The sequence below is a fragment of the Lepus europaeus genome, chromosome 6 (genome assembly GCF_033115175.1).
Source record: "Lepus europaeus isolate LE1 chromosome 6, mLepTim1.pri, whole genome shotgun sequence".
NCBI classification, from domain to species: domain Eukaryota; kingdom Metazoa; phylum Chordata; class Mammalia; order Lagomorpha; family Leporidae; genus Lepus; species Lepus europaeus.
This window is the reverse complement of record NC_084832.1, coordinates 35,632,979-35,654,687: the sequence shown is the minus strand read 5'-3', so window position 1 is coordinate 35,654,687 and position 21,709 is coordinate 35,632,979. Positions and strand designations below refer to the sequence as shown.

The window sequence follows — 21,709 nt, the reverse complement described above, 5'->3', positions numbered from 1 at the left end:
ATAAATCTCTGATTTATTAATATTTTTTCAGTAAAAGACAGACTAGATGACTAGCCAAACGAACAGACTGAGCAGATATGGCAAGCCCCTGCCACTCCAAATACAATACCAAGTAGGTAAAAATTTAACATATACAAAATAAAGGGAATCTTTAATTATCTTCATATAATAACACAATTATAAGGCAATAAGAGAAGTCTATAAACAGAGTATGAAACTTGAAAAACAGAGGAATTACTATCCAAGGGACTCTGCAATTTGAAAAGACATTTCAATGTCTGAAATATTTAAAGCCGCAACAAAGGGGCCGGCACTGTGGTGCAGCAGGTTAAAGCCCTGGCCTGAAGTACCGGCATCCAATATGAGCACCAGTTCTAGTCCCGGATGCTCTTCTTCTGATCCAGCTCTCTGCTATGGCCTGGGAAAGCAGTGGAGGATGGCCCACGTTCTTGGGCACCTGTACCCATGTGGGAGACCCTGAAGAAGCTCCTAGCTCCTGGCTTTGGATTGGCATTGCTCCAGCCATCGCGGCCATCTGGGGAGTGAATGAGCAGATGGAAGACCTCTCTGTCTCTACCTCTGTAACTCTTTCAAATAAATAAAATAAACCTTTAAAAAAAAAAAAGCAGCAACAGAAACCATAAAGTAAGAACAGAACAACAGGAAAAGCGAGCCCAGGAAGATCTGAAAATTAAAGACCAAGCTCATTTTTAAACAGATAACCAAAAATTCAAATATAATATTAACACACTGAATTCAGCAATAATTACAGAAAATAGTTTTTTTATTAAAAGGATAGTTCATATTATGAATATAAGGACAGTTCAGCACTAGAAAACTAATGAACAAAATATATGGCACATAAAAATCATAGAAAAAAAAAAAGGCAGCAGTGCTGGCATCCCACATGGGTGCCAGTTACAACCCTGACTGCTCCACTTCCGATCCAGCTCTCTGCTATGGCCTGGGAAAGCAGTAGAAGAAGATGGCCCAAGTACCTGGGCCCCTGCACTTGCATGGGAAACCTGGAAGTAGCTCCTGGCTCCTGGCTTCAAATTGGCTCAGCTCTGACTTTTGCAGGCATTTGGGGAGTGAACCAGTAGACTGAAGATCTCTCTCTCTGCCTCTGCCTCTCTGTAACTCTGCCTTTCAAACAAACTAATAAATCTTAAAAAAAAAAAAATTCAATGCAACTTTAACCTGCTTTAGGAAAAAAAAAAAAAAAGCAAAAAACTCCAAGGCATTATACTTTGGAGATAAAAGTATATTAAACATACACAGTTCTTATTTGTTTAAAATAATATCTGCTCACTTTTGCTATTATTTTGTTACTATCAGTGGGAACAGTACCCTTCAAAAAAATTCTGATGATGCAATAGGTCTACAAAAGCCTATGAAAATGTCATAAAATCATGTAACCTTATAGAGAAAAGAGATCTCCGGGCTCACACAGTGCTGCAATTCTTACTGTGAGGCTACAACTCACAATATAGAAATGGGCTACAGGGGAAGTGCATGGTAGCTATGGAGCCCCCATAGTGTGTGAGGGCTAGTTATGGGAATATATCTAATACTGTTAAAGACTGTCAGTCATGTATGTGTACCTCTGTACAACCACAGGCTGTCAGTCATGTGTGCCTCTGCACAACCACTTTACAAATGAAGACAAGTTCTAGAGAGGTTAAATGATTTGCTTAGGTCCCACAGCTAATTAGTGTTTCCTGATAACTAGTCTAAAGTTCTTCCTATCACAGAATACTGTGTCTAGTAAATATAATACAGATTGTGATCAATGATGTCATAGTTAAACCTCAGAATGTCACTCAACACTATTCATATTAATTGGAAAAACATCTAGTTTAGTCATAATAAATAGGCACGGCTCAATCTTTAGTCATTTTTTACCTGTATGTTCTCGGAATTCCACCATAGCCTTCATTGTTTTAGAATCCGCCAGTGCCATCAACCAGAACAACTTGGTTCTACCACAACCTTCATGAAGGTCAACCTTTATAGCTTCTTCTTCTTCTTTAAAGACCTATTAGTTCATTTAAAGAAAGGAAAAAATATATTTATGTATTACCCTGAAAGAGGAAGTATAAAACTGAATTATTCAACAATAATGACTTTTATTTATGAAGCTCTCTAAGAAGTTCCAGGTATTCTCAACCTTCTCTATAATCTTCACACCACCCCCACTTTTAATGGGGAAACCAAGTCCTGAAAAGATTAAATAAGTTGCTTAACTTACAGTTGAAAGTAAGTGAGACATCTGGGAATTCAGCCAAGGCCTTTGATTCAAAAAGTCACTTTTCCCCACTACTCCAACCTCCTGTCCCACATTTATTTCAGAATTTACTGAATATATTTCATGTTCCAGATACCGTTCTAAGTATAAAGACAGAAACGTTCACCTGTCTTTGATGAGTTTTGGTTCGTCGATGAAGATGAAGAAATCTGTCACAGTCAGTACATAAATTTCCACAAACATTGCATAAAATAATAGCTGCAGTTTCACCATCATCATGGTTATCACACATAGGCTAAAGAAAGACATTTCCACATGTTACATTAGATTAACAAGAACACGTCAAGACTATCACGTAAATCGGATGTACATCAATCACAGACTGTTGCTCTGAAGTCTATGAAGAATTTAGAATATGAAGATTCAACAGAATGGGGACTGGCATTGTGGCACAGTGGGTTAAGCTGCTGCCTGTGACACTGGCTATTCCATATTGGAGCAAAGGATTGAGTCCCAGCTGCTATGCTTCCAATCCAGCTTCCTGTTAATGCACCTTGGGAAGCAGCAGAAGATGGTTCAAGCACTTGGGCTCCTGCCACCCATGTGGGAGAGCCAGATGAAGTTCTGGGCTTCCGGCTTCAGCCCGGACCAGCCCAGTCCTTTATGGCCTGGGCACTGTGATCATTGGGAAGTGAACCATGAGATGGAAGATTGCTATCTCTTCTTCTCTATCACTCTACTTTTCAAATAAAAATATATAAATCTTAAAAAAAAAAAACTGAAACAGTAGAAGGATGGCGAGTATAACTAACTATAAATGTCTCAAGACCTTAAGTTCAACAATTAATGTATTATACAAGTTCAGTGATGAATAAAATGAACACATATGCTCTGCTTAATGACTTAAGACATACTTTACCTGTTATGTAGCTACACATTCCGTATGCTAAGTGAATAAATTATTCAGTTTTGAAACTTGAACATGAATAAGAAAATGTTGAGAGTGTGTATATAAAGGTTTCCACTGCAGTGAATTTGACTAAATCCATCATGCCCCCTTTATGTAGGCTTGTGAATGAGGGTGTCACATTGATTCTCTTATTGCTTTCCTTCCTACCTTAAGACTGATTACATTTAGTACAAAATATAGACATATAGTCAAGAGTCAGACTGAAAACAAATTTTGATATGATGGAAACATGACTCAGAGATGAATTATAAAGTTCTTTTGTCTAATTAAATAAAAGCTCCTAAAGTTTCTTGACATACTATGAAGAAGAGACTAAGTGAAAGATCTGTGGAGAAGCTCTTGGCCAACTGGATATAATATTTGAAGAGTTCTACTAATTGTACACTTTTATTTGCTAATTTTTAAAAGCTAAGCTATAGCTTACTTTGAAGAAAAACATGATAGATTCTTATAAAATAGTTCTGATCTTACCATTTGTTTTTGCTGTCCATCCTTTCCCATCCATCTTCCTGAAGAGAGGCGGTCTACATGGTCCTGATCAAGAACACACAGTGATGCTAGAGCAAGCCAGAGCTGTGGAAAGGCAAGGCTGTTAACACTACCGAATTACAAAACCCACTGTCAGACGATAGCAGCCAACAACTGATGGCTGAAATGGACATACATCCTCAGTGGCACTCAAGTTTTCCTGGTGTTTCCACATATCAGGCATATGTGGTTGTTGCTGTATGAGTTATGTGCACAGTAGGTACTCAGATATTTACTGAACACCAGCCTTTCTCTGATGAACCACCCAGTCTTCCACCTGGCATATGAAATTATCCATTATTGGTCTAATATGTAAACAACATATAAATAAGCGAATTTCCACATTTAATAATTACTACACCAAGGCCTTCACATATTTTCCCATCCAATACCATTGTCAGAGGCATTAAATTCCAAAGAAGGTGACACAATGCCTGCTTAATTTTGCCAAATCCCATGAGTAGTTGAGGACATATTAAATCCTTTTAGATACTCTTTAGAAATCTCTTTTTTTCTCGAAAGGCCCTAGCACTGTATTTGGTGTACTTTGTCAGAAATAAATATCCATTAACTTCCAAAACTGCCCTTAAAAGTAGATAAAAATTTCTGAGGCTTAAATGATAACCTTTAATTTTTATTAATGAAAAATGGAAAATCACTCAACTGGCTCAACTCTAGGAAGTACATATGAGTATCACTGGACATGGATAATAAGAGAAGGTAAAACAGGCAGAAAAAGAAAATGTAAGATTAAAATGGAATATAGAATACAGGGGCTGGTACTGTGGTGTAGTGGGTTAAGTCGTCGCCTGCAGTGCCGGCATCCCATATGGGCAAAGGTTCAAGTCCCAGCTGCTCTACTTCAGATCCAGTTCCCTGCTAAGGTGAGTGCAAGATGGTCCAGGTCCTTGGGCCTCTGCACCCACATGGGAGACCCAGAAGAAGCTCCTAGCTTCAGACTGGCTCAGCTCCCGCCATTGAGGCCATCTGGGGAATGAACCACTGGATGGAAGATCTCTCTCTCTGACCCTCCTTCTCCCTCTCGCTCTGTAACTCTGCCTCTCAAATAAATAAATCTTTAAAAAAAGAAAACACAACTCTCTCTTAAAAAAAAAAAAAAAAGAACGTTTGAGTGGTGGGAAAGCGTTACTGCCAAAAACGACCTGTGTCAGGTGTGGCATATTCACAAGTAAGATAGCACAAACTGGTTTTTCCTGCTCTACGGAAATACACTTTATCTTCTTTTTTAGACTTCTAAGGATTGACCTAAGTAATTTCTACTAGCATTCACTTGTTTCTAATGTTGTCACACTGCCTTGCTTTAAGTATATCTCCAGACCTCTTTTGGAAGGATATGGGATATGAAATCTAACAGGTGAAAATTTACTACGTTCATCTCATCTGAGGAACGCAATCTCACTTCCTCAAAGATACCACCCCATCCTGGGCAAGCACTTCTTGTTTTCTGAAAGTAAGATCTATGAACCCAGTGAGCAGGCTATGAACTCTGTATTATTAACTGGGTCATCAGAAAGGAACAGAGAGGGGCCCTGTCTTCGAAGGACCTCTGGTTATCATGGCACAGAGCTTCTGTGGTAAGCTACACTAAATAGGTCAATAGGAAGCTAATACACACACAGAATGTAATTTAGCCTTTTCTAACCAGTATATCCTTAGCTTTCTTAACAGTTTACAAAAACAAATGATTCAGAACACCAAACAGTGAAAAATGATGACCATAGTATTTAGCTTTTAATTCATAAACATCCTTTGTACCTTTCAATGAATATAACATTTGGTAAAAAAACAAACAAAAAACACCATGTATTAAGTTAATTTATCAATTAAAATTTGTTCAAATTCATTACTAGAAAGGAACAAGTAATGATTCAGATCACATTTAACAACAACACCTACTCTAGTTGTAGCAATACATCTCACAGGAGACCTGAATTCTTCTTCCATCTTGGTCAAAGCAATGATAGTTTCTGCAATAGCATTTTTTGTCACTCGGGACCAAGCTTCTGATAGATGACCCTGTTGAGCCAGACAGAATATTTTAATAAGTAATCTGAAAAGTGTTATTATAAGTAAACTCTTTTCTCTATTTAACAGTTAACTTATTTGAGAGGCAAAGAGAGGGAGACAGAGTCTGATTGACTCCCAAACATGCTGGATGGCTGAGGCCAGGCTAGGCCCAATGCTGGGTACTGGGATCTCAATCCAGGTCTCTCATACAGGTGGCAGTAACCAAATTACTTGAGCCATCACTACTGCCTCCCAGCGTCTGCATCAGTAGAACTTGCAGTCAGAAGTCAAAGCTAGGAATGAAAGCCAGGTACTTGGATGTGGGTTGTGGGCATCTTAACTGTTAGCATAAATGTCTACCCCTCTTTTCTCTCCAAAAACATCTCACAGCAAAAGAAAACATTTACTTCTTTTCATTAAGCTGAGAGATGGGTATGGATTTTGAATTAAAAATGCTTCACAGTTCTATGAAAAACTTAACTTCTAATAATTAATTTAATGATTTAAAATAAAATAAAAATTTAAGTTTTCAATATCCTTTTCATGTAGATTCCAAATGGATTTCTTCTCCTATCTGGGGGAAACTCTCTCAAAGATACTAAGGTATTCATGCTTGAGAAATTTTGTTTATTTAACATGAAATTTATATAGCTATTTGCTTTAGATAAATATTACTAGAATCCCAAGGTAAAAAGTTCAAACTAAACTACCTTTACCTGCTTTGATTTTTAACTAACATTAACACTTATCTTAGGATTTAGACGTTCCTAAACATTTTCATCCAATGAACACCTTCAGAAAGCCTGTTTGTCACAAAGACTGAGAAAATATCCATGCTATTGGGTAAAAAAAGGATTCAATTTCATCTTTTCTCTAGAATATCTTCTCACTTCCCATTTGTACTTGGTATCAGTCTTTTAATGGGCAGTTCAAGTCCTTCTCCAAAATGCCTTCTATTTGCTGTGTCTGTTGGGGAACTACATTCCATAGGATGTAACCCTCTTCAAGCGAGTTCCACAGAAATACAGTGGAATGTGAGGAAACTGACATCCCTGGGGCAATCAGGAAGAGCCAGGCACTCTCACATAACTCCCTCTCCTCCACGCTCTCAGATCAACCTCCAAAGCCAATATCTTAGATAGTGATACAGGACACCAATAAAGAAGAAGAAAGGCTTCATCAACCCTGAGGACTAAAGCGAAAGAGAAACTCCCATTTCTAGAAGTTTTATTGGCTTAAAGTTTTAGAAGACTTAGACAACAATTTGCAAGTAAATTAACTGGGGAGTTTGAAAGGAACATAGCTTATGTAAGTGACAAATTTTTCATTCATAGAAGAGCAATGCCATAATACTGAACATAATAAAAAACAATCTTGAAGTAAAGCAAAATAATACTAAAGCACTTCTATCAAGTCAGCAAAGCAAGGTGGTTTTGTTTTGTCTGATTCCTGCTGCACTTCTCTGCCAGAATGGTCAGGAGAATGGAAACTTACTGATGCCATGTCCTTAATAAGTTTGATGATGATCTCTGAGATCTGGGTAGGTGTTGAGCCTTTCATCCACCAATGACTCTCACCTCGTCGAAGATAACTACAAAGAAAGATCAGTGTTTATAAACCAACAAACTATCAGTGAAATTGTTACCAATAAAAAAAGATGAAGATGTTACTTCATCATGCATCAATTTAATTATTCAAGTGACTGAATTAATACAAATAATTTAAAAGTCTATCAAAACCCATCTTATCAACTCCAAGAAAAGCACCATTCTGATTTATGATCCGTCTCAATTTTTCTGTTACATATTAGTTTTGTGTGCATGCTCTATAACAGTGATATTCAAAGTATAGTCCATGGACTGCAAACCATTTGTTTCAGGTATACATGGAAATAATAAGGAGCTTGAGCTAAAATGCAAATCAACTATATCACTAAGAACACTACTATTCAGTTCAGCTGACTTTTAATTTTTTTTTTTTTTTTTGACAGGCAGAATGGACAGTGAGAGAGAGAAAGACAGAGAGAAAGGTCTTCCTTCTTCCACTGGTTCATTTCCCAGTGGCTGCTACAGCCAGCGCACCGTGCTGATCCGAAGCCAGGAGCCAGGTGCTTCCTCCTGGTCTCCCATGCGGGTGCAGGGCCCAAGGACTTGGGCCATCCTCCACTGCCTTCCCGGGCCACAGCAGAGAGCTGGACAGGAAGAGGAGCAACCGGGACAGAATCCGGCGCCCCAAACGGGACTAGAACTCGGTGTGCCGGTACCGCAGGTGGAGGATTAGCCTATTGAGCCATAGCGCTGGCTGTTCAGCTGACTTTTAAAAAAAATTTTATTTTTTATTTTATTTATTTGTTTTTTTATTTTTTTTATTTTTGACAGGCAGAGTGGACAGTGAGAGAGAGAGACAGAGAGAAAGGTCTTCCTTTTGCCGTTGGTTCACCCTCCAATGGCCGCCGCGGTAGCGCGCTGCGGCCGGCGCACCGCGCTGTTCCGATGGCAGGAGCCAGGTGCTTATCCTGGTCTCCCATGGGGTGCAGAGCCCAAACACTTGGGCTATCCTCCACTGCACTCCCTGGCCACAGCAGAGAGCTGGCCTGGAAGAGGGGCAACCGGGACAGGATCGGTGCCCCGACCGGGACTAGAACCCGGTGTGCCGGCGCCGCAAGGCGGAGGATTAGCCTGTTGAGCCACGGCGCCGGCTAAAAAAAATTTTAAATCCCAGCAAGACTCTCTACACTAAAGAAGTAATACACTGATTAACATCCTGGTGGTATCTGCTTTCTGTCATGGATTGGCTCTGAGTAGCACTGTTCCAGATATCTCCAACACTCTGTTATAAACAGTTGCAGAACACCCTTTCATATATATATTTATATATATGTATCAAAGCTTCAGAGATAGAATCTATGCGTTAAAGGATATATATATTTGTGAGATATTATCAAACTGACATCCACTGAGCTTGTAGCAATTTATATGAGATGAAAATACTTTATTAAGCATCAACAACATTTATAACTCTTTGAATCTACATTTGTTTACTGGCATTTGTAATTGGTTCTCTTTGAAATTACTGCTTCTGTCATTTATTTTTCTATCAATTGTTTACCCTTTTCTCATGGATTTGTAGCTATTATGTCTAATAATTCAATATTTATTATATGGGCCTAAATATTTTTGCAAGTAAGTTAGTTTCAGAAGTTTTCATGTTGCCAAGTTTTTGAATCCTTTCCCATATGACTTTTAGGTTTTGTGTTTTGCTTAAGCAAGTCTTCTCCAGGGCTGGCATCATGGTGCAGTGGGTAAAAGCTCCCACTTGCAATGTTAGCATCCCATGAGCACTGGTTTCTGTCCTGGCCTCTCCACTTCTTCTTCTTCTTCTTCTTTTTTTTTTTAATTTAGTTGACAGGTAGAGTTGTAGACAGTGAGAGAGTCAGTGAGAAAGGTCTTCCTTCCATTGGTTCACCACTCAAATGGCCGCTATGGCCAACGCTGCGCCAATGCTGAAACCAGGAGCCAGGTGTCTCCTCCTGGTCTTCCATGCGGGTGCAGGGGCCCAAGCACTTGGGCCATCCTCCACTGCCTTCCCGGGCCACAGCAGAGAGCTGGACTGGAAGAGGAGCAACCGGGACTAGAACCCGGCGCCCATATGGGATGCCGGCACCGCAGGCAGAGGACTAACCAAGTGAGCCACGGCACTGGCCCCCACTCCACTTCTGATCAAGCTCCCTGGTAATGTGTTTGGAAAAGCAGCAGTAGATGGCCCAACTGTTTGGGCCCCTGCCACTCATGTGGGAGACCTGGAAGGAGTTCCAGAAGGCTCTTGGATTCACGCTAATGTAGCCCGGGCCACTGTGGCCATTTGGGGAGTAAACCAGTTGATGGAAAATCTTTATCGCCCTGTCCCACTCTATCTTGAAGGCTATACCAATGTTCTTCTATAATTTGTTCTACTAGAATTTTAAAAGGAAATACACAATACAAAAAGCTTTAACTGATCATAAGTTTACTTTCCCCCTACTTGTGTTATTTATTTAACTATGGTAAGAGAAATATATTAACATAAAACTGAAGCTTATTTTTATATACCATGTGAGGGGTAGGGGTCTACCATCTTTTTCTTTAAGGATTTATTCATTTAACTGAGAGGGAGAGAAAGAGAGAAAAGTCTTCCATCCACTGGTTCACTCCCTAAATGGCAGCAACAGCCAGAGCTGGACTGATCCAAAGCCAGGAGCCAGGAGCTTTTTCCGGGTCTCCCACCTGGGTGTAGGGGCCCAGGCACTTGGGCCATTTTCCACTGCTTTCCCAGGCCATAGCAGAGAGCTGGATTGGAAGAGGAGCAGCTGGGACATGAACCAGTGCCCATATGGGACACTGGTACCACAGGCAGAGGCTTAGCCCACTGTGTCACAGTGCTGGCCCCCTAGGTCTACCATCCTTTTCAACATGCACATCTAAATATTCTAACATATATTCAGCCAACTTTCCACACTAATTGAAAATGGAACTTTATGACATTCAACATTCTTTTTATACATGGGTCTGTTTATGGATTTGATGTGGTGAGTAGGCCAATAAAGTGAAATCTGAAATCATTTCTTAAATCTTTGGAACAGCAGTGCTATTGTATTTTCATACTCACACAGAGGCATATAACTGACCTGGAATTAAAGATCATTGGAAGGGTAACTGTTGTAACTCCTTTGCCCACAGTGGTACCAGTTGTCCCTGTGATGGTGGTTCCTTTGGCTTTTAGCTGTACAGTGAGAGCTTTGGCAATGCATCCTAGAAACATGTCCAAGATCCCCAGCTTATTCCAGTCTCCTTTCTCTGTTGAGTGGATGATATCACTGATGTCCGCTGGGGGGAGGGATTTCACTCCTATGATGCTGGCCAGTCGACTGGGGGTCACTTCAGGCAAAACTCGTCTTAGTAAGGAGGTCACCTGGAAAGAAACATAAAAGGAAAAGATCCGCTTCAAAGATTTATGTTTTTAAGTTTTCATCTTTTTTCTGTGCCTATCATTCTGTAACTTTAAAATCTTTGAGGAAGACAAAAATTATTGAAACACTATTTTTAATTTCCTGCCTGGTTCAGTGGGAAGAAACAAGCCTTTTAATTTTGATCAGGACTAAATGACACTATATATTTAATGGTAATAAGGAGGCCTTGTCACAACACATTAGTAAAATGGATCACACTTTGGTCTTCTATACTCTTATTACAAGGTCAAAAATAAGAAACAAGGAGCTAAAAATATAGGCTTGTAATGAAATAAAAGGTAAATATCTATATTTAAAGGCCCTCACAGTGATTCTCTTTGCTTTGTGATTTTTTTTTACCAAGTTCAATCAACAAGAAAAGCAAAATGGCTAGTGGTACGATCAGTCACCTGTCTCTGGACTCTAGGAGAGGCGGTGTGAAGCAGTGAAAAGAGATCCTGCAGCAGAGTCAGCTGCTGAGCCAGATACTGCCTGCCGACATTAGAGCCACTCAACGCTAACACCATGGAGAGCAGCTCAAAGCAGTAAGCATCAGAAGAGGCATCCTCATCATTTGGCTGAGAATTGGCATTTTCTTTGCTTGAGATGGCATGCTCCCATTCCTCACGCACTCTGGTGGCTTCCATGCGGATAGCCTGGACGATGTGAGCACACACCTATTTACAGGCAACACAGAAAATGTAAAATTAATCTGTAGGTTTGATTTACCACTAGTGAAACAAATAAAGAAGAGACAAGAATATAAGCTGATGCTCAAGTTAATATATTCTTTCTCTTAGTTAATTCTTCATCATATCATTATCTTAACTAACCTTAAAAAAAAGTTAAAACCATGGGAATCATGATAAAAAATCAAGTTATTTAAAACTACTATGTGGTGGGGTTGGCACTGTGGCTCAGCAGGTTAAAGCCTCTGCCTGCAGCACCATCATTCCATATGGGCACTGGTTTGAGTCCCCGCTGCTCCACTTCCAATCCAACTCTTTGCTATGGCCTGGGAAAGCAGTAGAAGATGGTCTAAGTCCTTGGGCCCCTGCACCTGCATAGGAGACCTGGAGGAAGCCCCTGGCTTTTGGTTTTGGATCAGCTCAGCTCTGGCCATTGTGGTCATCTGGGAACGAGTGGATGGAAGACCTCTCTCTTTCTCTCTCTCTGTAACTCTTTCAAATAAATAAAATAGTTTTTTTTTTTTTAACAAAAAAAAAAAAAAACTACTATGTAGTAACTGCCTGTGGTTTAGCACATCAAACAAAAATCAATCACCACATTTTTCACCTCTAAGGCACTTTACACTTGATCTTAGCCAAAAGGCCGAGAAGCGATTCACCTCTAAGGCACTTTATAAAACCCATTTCAACATTTATTTCCATAAGGTGTTTCTATTTGGTGGAATTATAATTGGCAGCAATTTTTGTTTTTCAGTAACACATAATAATTTAAGATCCAATAAAATGTTTGCAAATGAATTCTTTTTATTTACTTTAAAATATTTAATGATGTTGAAGGTTGAAATAGTCTAATTAAAATCAATGTTTCCTTTGCTTTTTAAGTGCTATTTTTATGTCAGTCAGCACCCCATTATGTGAACATCCTGGCACTACTCCCTGAGTTACATTTAGAAACCTTAAACCTGGTTTAGTTTAGCACAGTTAATTTCCAGGAGAGAAACAAACAAACAAACAAAAAACAGAAAAGGGAGGGGAGGGAAAGAACACAACAAATACAAATGAAACTTGATACAGCTGGCTATCTGACACCAATATACAGCAATCTACCTTAAAAAATGAGAAATAACAAAAAGCAGCAAGGTAAGAAAGTTAACAATTCTAGGAAAATCTTTAAAGTAATGCAGATTTGACAATATATTCCTTCTTTTCTAGAAAAAGGCACACACATTTTGCAGGACCTATAAAAACAGTCAACATAAAAAAGGCTCCACATATTTTGGGAAACATTTTATACCCTAAAAACAAACAAAAGCTTGAAGATGATGAAATGGCTATTAACACACCTGTTTTTGTAAGTTAGTCAGTTTACTCCTGCTGAATATGATTCCAACCATATGTTCTTTCAGGTCGGCATCTGATGTTGCCTTCACATAGAAAAAAAATGAGACAGATTCTTAAAATAAAATTTGTGTATTTGGCATTTTAAAGTATCCTAAGAAATAATTATGAAGATTAAGGTGAACTTATTTTAAATTGAAACTTATAACACAATAAAGGACAAAGGACAGAGTTTGAAGAAATCAATATTGACCAAAGTGACTATAAAAAGAACGAAATTCTAAGATTTATAATCTAGAGCAGGGGCTGCCACTGTGGTGTAGCTGGTTAAGCCACCACTTGCAGTGCTGGCATCCCCCGTGGATGAGTCCTGGCTGTTCCACTTCTGATTCAGCTTTCTGCTTATGGCCTGGAAAAGCAACAGAAGATGGCCCAAGTCCTTGGGCCCCTGCACCCATGTGGGAGACCCGGATGAAGTTCTTGGCTTCTGACTTTGATAGGTTCCAGCCCTGGCCTTTGTGGCCATTTGTGCAGTGAACTAGCTGATGAAGGACTTTCTCTCTCTCTCTCTCTCTCTCTCTCTCTCTCTCTGCCTCTCTTTGTTCCTCCACTTTCCAAATAAATAAATAAATCTTAAAATAAAAATAAATCTAGAGTAGCATACTCCCTTCTCACAGAACCATTTAATGTGGTCAATTTGAGTACTTTGATTAGATTCATTTTTAAACTGAGAATATTAGCTCACATTCTGCATTCAATTAGGAGAAGAGCAATTAATGTAGGAAAATAACATGTGATGAAAAGAAATGTGTCCTAACAAATCTTTGTAATACTGGGGACTTTAAATTAACCTATTCTCCTCTTCACAGTCATCAAAGAAATATATAAGAGGAAAAATACAGGGTAAAATTTTACAGTGTTTATTATGTACATGGCACACTTCTATGTGACAGGTAAATAAATGAGAAGTATTGAAAAAAATAAAAACACACTAATTTTTTTGCATGATTACCTATAAGAAAGACGGCAGTCTACAAAAAGCTTCTAAAATTAATAGTACATGTAATCACAGTACACAAAAGTCAACTGCATTTTTCTATACTAGAAATGAGTTACTAGAAGGTGAAAAATTACCATTTACAATAGATAAATAAAACATATACAAAACTTGTAGACTTAACTACAAAACATTGTTAAAAGAAATTAAAGACCTAAATTAGTGAAGAGTGATATTGTATTCATATACAACAAGACCCAACACTGAGACTTAGATTCTCATAAAAAAATATACGTATCAACTTGGTGCAATTTCAGTGAAAATTCCAGCAGGTTAAATTTTTTTAAATTTATTTTCATTTTATTTGAGAGGTATACACACAGAGAGAAGAATGAATGACAGAGATCTTCTATCCGCTGGTTCACTCCCCAAATGGTAGCAATGCCTAGGGCAAGGTCAGGCCGAAGCCAGGAGCTTGGAACTCCATCTTGGTCTCCCACATGGGTGGCAGTGGCTCAAGTACTTGAGTTATCATCTGAAGCAGTTTTTTCTTTTTTAGAGGAAACTGACAAGCCCATTCTGAGCTTTATATGGGAATGCAAATGATCTAGAATAGCCAAAACAATTTTAAAAAACAATAAAGATGGGGCTGGCATTGTGGTACAGCAGATTAAGCCACCATTTCCAACTCCAGCATCCCACATTTGCAAAGTACACGTCCCAAGTCCTTGGGCCCCTGCACCCATAGAGGAAACCTGGATGGAGTTCTCCAGGCTTTGGGCTCCAATCTGGCCCAGCCTCAGCCAGTGTGGCCGTTTGGGGAGCATACCAGCATATGGAAGATCTCTCTCTTTCTCTCTCTCACCTGTCTCTCCTTTCTCTCTCTCTCTCTCTCTCTCTCTCTCTCTCTCTCTGTAACTCTGCCTTTCAAATGAATAAAAAAATCTTTAAAAACAACAACAAAGATTTCACAATTCCCATAAAGTTACTAAGATTTTACTATAATCAGGATAGTTTGATGTTGGTCTAAGATATATAAACATCAATGGAGAAGTTACAGAATCCAAAAACTGACCTAAATATTCAATGAGGGAACTGATTAGTAATAAAAGATAGTCTTTTCAACAAATGGTAGTGGAACAATCTGCATGCAAAAAATTAATCTTAACTTTTACCTCACACAGTAAATAAAAAATAATTTAAAACGTATATAGCTGTAAATGAAAGAACTAAAACTATAACATTTCTATAATAAAACAGAAGATATTTGTGACTTTTAGTTCTAAATGACACAAAAATCATGAATTATATAGGGAAAAATTCAGATGTATTTGATATCATTAAAATTGAAAAATTCTGCTCTTGAAAGATAAGCCACAGACTAGATAGAAGAAAATATGTGAAAGCACATATTTGTAATGAAGAAATCTTACAACTCAATGAGGAAAACAGCACAACTTAAAAGAACAGAGTTGAAATGGTTTATTCTCTTGGAAACAGTTTGTCAGTTCTTATAAACATATGCTTACCATGCAACTCAACAATCCTAATCATTGGTGTGTAAGAGAAATAAGAACATATCTACACAAATATATGTCTGCAAACATTCACAGAAATTTTTTTCTTTCTTTTTTAAGTAAATCTTATTTATTTTCAATAGACTACCATACATTTATTGATTTGGAAGGTAGAAGGAGGAGTATCTTCCATTTGCTGGTTCACTCCCCAAATGTCTACAACACATAGAGCTGGGTCAAGTTGATACCAGGAACTAGAACTCCTTCTGGGTCTCCTATTTGGGTGGCAGGGGTCCAACTATTTGGGCTATCACTTGCTGCTTCTCGGGGCACACATTAGCAGGAAGCTGGAACTGGAAGCACAGCCAGGATTTGAACCCAGGTACTCTGATACGCAATATGAGTGTACCAAGTGGTGTATTAACTGTTGTGCCAAACAACTACCTCCAAGTTGTTTTTATTAATAATAGCCAAATGGCAGAAATGACACAACTATCCATCATAAAATGAAATGATAAAGTATGAATACTTTTCAGGAACCAAGAGATCAAACCACTGATACCTGGTACAAGGAGTTTGAATCTGTGGGCAGTTCCATTTACACACTGGGAACAAATAACATTACAGGGGCAGAAAATAGTTCAGTGGCTGCTAGGGTCTAAGTGTGAGGGGAGGGCAGGGTACTGTATGCAATGAAGCATGAAGGAGTTTCTGGGAGTAATGTAGTCTTAAAAATTGATAGATAATGATTTTACTACAGCACACATGGCAAAATATATTGAAAGATACATTTTGAAAGGAGGATTTTTTGTATGCAAATTATTATTCAATAATATGACTTGAAATGTTTCTCTTAAAAATGTCATTGCACAGGTGTCTATTAGCATGACTGTTACTATTTAACCTTAACTCAACACATCACCTCCTAACAGCCTCTTCAGTGAGTCCTTACTTTCATCCTCTCTACTAATCTATCTTTTATGTACCTTCTTTTAGATCTAACTCAAGACCAAATTTCCCCAGGAAGCCTTCTCTGATCACTCTGGGGCATAAATAATATTAATGTCCTTGAAATCCTGTGTCATGCACAATTTTTTCATGCATTTAATAACTTGATTATATACTATATGGTATCCTTGCCGTTTATACTTATGGAGGGGGATGAAATGGCAGGTTAATATCCAAGAACAAAATAAAAGCTTTCTAACAGATCTGACATGTGAGCATGGGCATTTGCACATTCATTAAGATGCTGTTTTGATGCCTATATTGCATATCTGAATGCCTGGGTTAGAATCCTAGCTCTGCTTCCAATTTTAGCTTCCTATTAATGCACACTCTGAGAGGTAGGAGGTGATAACTCCTGTACATGGGTTTCTGACACCCACATGGGAGTCTAGGATTGACTCTTGGGCTACTGGCTCTGTCCTGGAGCAGCTCTGGCTTGTTACTGATATTTGAAGAGTGAACCAGCAGATGGAAGATCTCTATCTCTGAATTTCTATCTTTCAAGGAAATAAAAACAAAAATATATGTGTATATATCTCTCCATATTTTTTTTTTAAAGAATTGACACTGCTAACATTCAATTGATTTAATGGAGTATCCAGTCTCAGAGTCACTCAGACAGTATCTTTAAAACATGTACTTAAAAATTTGTATAAACATTTTTTGTTATGCATACTGTCCATGTACTGATTGCAGATTCTTCCCATTAAAGAGTGGTTAGATTAGTAAATCTGAAAATTTTCTTTCAAAGGGCTGCCATGGTGATTATGAGGGGTCTTCAAAAAGTTGATGGAGAACACATTTTTTTTGCCCCAAAATAAACATATCCTTTAATTCCAATTGTCACAAACTTTTGAATACCTTAGTGTTTGAAACATTTAAGAAAAAGGAATACTAAGACTTTAAGAACACTATAAAATATATATTCTGGTAAAAATTTATAGACTGTATATGTGATTATGGTATGGTAGATCTAAAGACCAGTACAACATGCACTCCGTCTTTGAGGACCTGTAGTTCAGCAGAAGAGATAGACTGCACATGCAGGTAGGTACAGCAAGGGAGAAACCAAGAACAGATAAACTGTGATAAAGTTTAGCAGAGGGCAAACCTTTTGTTTAGTTTGGAGGAATCATAAGGATGTTTCATGGAGAAGATACCATTCATGAATTGGAAGGGCAGAAGAAAGAAGACAACTGATGGGGGTTGACTCAGTTGATCTCATAAATGCCAACAATTAAATATGATGGCTGAAGGTAAAGAGCAAATTTTGCTGTTTCTTAAAATATCGGCTAATTATACATGAATGAATTGTGAATTTCTTTGAGACAGTTCCTTTATATTCTTTCTAATTAAAAAAAGTAAAAAAAATATGTAGGGGCTAGTTTGATTCCCAGATGCTCCACTTCTGATCCAGTTTCCTGCTAATGCTCCTGGGAAAGAGGCAGAACATGGTCCAAATGCTTGCACCATCCCTGCTACCCACGTGGGATACCCAGAAGAAGATCTTGGCTCTTGGATTTGGCCTGGCCCAGCTCTACTGTTGCAGCCATTTAGGGAGTGAACGAGTGAATAAAGATCTCTTGCTCTTAACTCTTTCAAATAAATAAATGTTTTTTAAATAAACTGCATATGAACTAATATCACATACCTAATAAAACATCTAACAATATAAGGATTATTTCATGGAACAAAAATATGAAAATGAAAAAGGGAAATAAAATTTTAGAATACAAATAAATACATTGTATACTTTTTCCTCTCCTTCAGGTGATGATAAGAGTGCTTTTTCCTCTTGTTCTGGTGTTGGTTCAGCATCTCCAGAGATGAGTTTTCCAAATACCTGAGGAAGAAGACAGGCATGTGAGAAGGAATGAATGACAGGGATTACTTATGTCAAAGCTACAGGACTCAAAAACTGGTTGTGTAGGACTTATAATATGCTATTCCTGCTGTCTCCACCACTATTTTTCTGAATTATGAAAGCAACATGAAACATAGGTGTTTAGGGCTATGAGAAGTAAAAATGGGTCACAGTTGGAGCTAGCAGTCTCTAATAGATTTTACAAACTCTTTTGTTATCCTCTTGAAACATATTATGTCAATTTATAGCATGCTAGGGATAGGTGGTTAGGACACTCACTTGAGATGTAATAAGTCTGAATACTCGGAGAGTCTCAGCTTCGCAGTTCCTCTGCTGGGCCATGCTGGCTGAAATCTGGCCAGCGATTTTTGTGCTCTCACCATCTTTCCAGCCCAGGACTTTTACTTGTCGAACTCTTAGTGTATTTTCTGGGCCCTTTAATTCAATTTTGATGATGTGATTATCCCCTCCTGGAAGTTCACTTGTTACCCAACCAATATGCCTGGAATCCAGATCAACCTAGAAGAATAGAAAAGGTACAGGAACATGATACAGCTGAGTCACTTTTATCATTGTCCTAGAGTTAGCATAAGTAACAGCAAGTTCAAATAACTACTGTACAGAGAGTAAAGGTTAGTAGGCCATATCACACTGATTATCTTATTTAAACCTTGCACAGATAAGTAATATTACTTATAGTAGCTATTAACAGATGAAGAAATTGAGGTTAACACAAGTTGATTGATTCTTGGTAAGTGATAGAGTTGAGAATTAAAATCCAAACCTGATTACCTATGGCTTTCTGAGACAAGTTATATTAATGACAGCATTACAAACAATTTACATAACTGTACTTTATACCTACTATGATTACAAACACAAGATCAGCAGTGGGGTCCTGTTTTGTGAATCCTTGAATTAAAGCTCCATTTAAAGATATGTATTTTCAATGTGCAATTATGTAATATGCTTTAATTCTGAAGGAAAATTACATAGTATGTAACTCTACACTTGTGATTCCATACTGACTTTCACTGGAAATACAACTTTTTTGAGGATTAGTATCAATATTCTGTGAAATGATTTTTCACATTATTCCCTTGATAAAATGAAAACTGTTCTGTGGCATTGAGTAACCCAGAAATATCGATACACACGCACACACATGGATATATATATATATATATTTATATAGAAATCTGATATTATTTCAACTGATAATGTCAATTTTCTAAAAGGAGTACTGAGCATAAACAAATACTATCTCACCATATAGGATTATTTTCCCAAATTCTTTTAACAATTTAAAAACAATTTTTAGATCCAATTCACTTTCCAATATAATTTGGAAAACAAACAACTGGTCAACTTTTGTGGGATAAAGCAGCCACTGAAGAATAGTTCTGAAAGTTTTACTCCTGCAGGTAAGGAAGCTTGTACACAATCTCAATCACATACCTAGATAAAAGTTAATTTGTTTTCAGAGTTGGTTTGTGGATTTATTTGCAGCCTAGATATGGTTGCAGTGTTACAAACGATAGATTTTTCAGGCTAGGACATAGCCCATTTTAACCTGAAGCACAGGTGAACTAAGGTGTTGTGGATTTTTAAAGCACTCTGAGTCTCTGTAGGAAGTGGGGGTGGGAGACAGTAGGCACAACGTAAGGGCTCATGACTGGAAAAGGGACAGCAGTGGGTGAAAGGCCCAGCCCAGGAATGGCTGTTACTGTTCCTCCATGTGGCACATTTGCCAGTTTAGTGCTTTGCAAATGAATGATTTCCTAATAACACTATGGTAGTGTGTGAAAACTGTAAGCCAACAGTGAAGTCTGAGAGGAAACTTTCTAGGTAACAAGACATTTAAAGACAAAGTGTCAATTACCTGCTTTATTCTGCACAAATCTTCAACTGCTTTGCCAGTTAAGAAGGTCATTGAGGTAACTTTATTCTAAAACAGACAATTCAAAATAGTTATTATGCCATATTCCTGCTTCAGAACTTACAATGACTTCTTATGACCTACTGATGCCACAGCAACTCTCCCACCTGTGTTTACAGTCCTTCCTAACTGGCCCCACATTGTCCAATTAACCGCAATGCCTGCAATTGCAGTCTGTCTTTATTCTCGCAAACTCCATTTTAAGTCTCACATGTCAGTCTTTCTCTGTGTGTTCTCTCATGGCTTGACAGTCCCTCTCTTAAACCAAAGTGTAAACATTCAAATTCTCTATCTTCATAAAGCCTTTCAGCAATTCTCCTTGGCACTCATGTCCCACTCTTGTAGCTATATTCTCATTACTTCCAGAAAAAAAAGGAAGCAAGGTACTTAAATAACACTTATGAGTGTCTCAATGTACCCAGACTGCCTTACAGACCTGGAGAAAGATATAGGAGAATAATGGGATTTATCCCCTCAAGAAGCTTGCCAAACTAGGGAAAGTAACATTAATGGACACAATAAATATGAAACTTAAGTTCAGTGCCTTGAGGTACTGAAGAGGAGACATGTTGGTACTAGAGCCAGAGATCTTAAGGTTGAATAAGTTTCACACAAAGTACATCAATTCCTTGCATAGCTGCATACCGTGAGTGCTGAAGAAAATGCTGTGTGTAAGGCACCATATTAGGTAGGCTGGGAGACACAGGAACATGGGCTTGAGGACCACCTATACTCAGAGAAGGTCTCTTAAATGGAAAGAAGGTATCAGCTTACACACTAGGGATTTCTTTTTAAATGAATGCTATTAGGATTACCTCCTCTTAAAAAAAAGACAAAATGTCCAATTGATTCTAATCTGAGGGAGAATATGTCCTGGCTTAAAATTTATCACAAGTCAAAGATAACTTTGTTCTGAGCAGTGAGTCCTAAAAATGTTTTGATTGATTACACTTGAATAGAAATTCAAGTCGTTGTACTAACTGAAATTCTTGGGATAGAAGAGAAAATGAGCTCTTAATACATTAGATTAGCTATGCTCCTTTATCTTTTTCAAACCCAAGGGAAGAATTCAATCTGTACTGAAGGACAGGAGTTAGGAGGGCTCTGACTGCAAATCAGATCTTCTTTCTTTGTTTACTGCCTTTGATCAAACAGAGCTTGACTTAGCTGAAACACATAGACAGATTGGGGCTATAGAGAACACACAGAATGATTATTTAGGTTGGTCCAGAAACTTTTTTCCCCCCCATGAGACCTGGGAGTAAGAAGCAGAAACTTTCAAGCTAATAACAAAATAGGTCAAAGCCTATGAAGTGCCACCAGAGTCATACAGAAAGGAACCCCACAGAGAGGAGAGAAAATTTCACAGGGGAGTCACTCCAGAGAGGGTTTCTCTGCTGTGTCTCAGAGATCTGTGGAAGAATCAGAGTTTAAAGAGAAAATTTCCAACCCAAGGAACAGCTGAAAGAAGGTCATGGAAGTAGAAATTATGGGGTGGAATTTTATTTTGCTTAGTGGTAGCTATGGTGTTTTTTTCCTTTTTTTTTTTTTTTTTTTTTTTTGACAGGCAGATTTAGACAGTGAGAGAGACAGAGAGAA

General features: G+C 38.2%; 1 protein-coding gene and 1 pseudogene across 6 annotated transcripts in view; both read right to left on the bottom strand.

Moving 5' to 3' along the window:
- The window catches only part of MYCBP2 (MYC binding protein 2), a 301,875-nt gene that overhangs the window by 18,090 nt on the left and 262,076 nt on the right, over window positions 1-21,709 (bottom strand). For 5 of the 6 annotated variants that reach the window (XM_062194062.1, XM_062194064.1, XM_062194066.1 and 2 more), the window contains 11 exons: window positions 20,054-20,119; window positions 18,451-18,690; window positions 18,052-18,150; window positions 12,791-12,871; window positions 11,169-11,435; window positions 10,438-10,721; window positions 7,269-7,365; window positions 5,664-5,783; window positions 3,690-3,791; window positions 2,415-2,543; window positions 1,906-2,038 (listed from right to left, as the gene is read on the bottom strand). In XM_062194062.1, coding sequence (XP_062050046.1) covers window positions 1,906-2,038; window positions 2,415-2,543; window positions 3,690-3,791; window positions 5,664-5,783; window positions 7,269-7,365; window positions 10,438-10,721; window positions 11,169-11,435; window positions 12,791-12,871; window positions 18,052-18,150; window positions 18,451-18,690; window positions 20,054-20,119 — 1,618 coding nt within the window. The remainder of the gene's footprint in view (window positions 1-1,905; window positions 2,039-2,414; window positions 2,544-3,689; window positions 3,792-5,663; window positions 5,784-7,268; window positions 7,366-10,437; window positions 10,722-11,168; window positions 11,436-12,790; window positions 12,872-18,051; window positions 18,151-18,450; window positions 18,691-20,053; window positions 20,120-21,709) is intronic. The other variant, XM_062194063.1, reaches the window with a different exon arrangement.
- LOC133762704 (U2 spliceosomal RNA) lies at window positions 11,950-12,102 on the bottom strand (annotated as a pseudogene).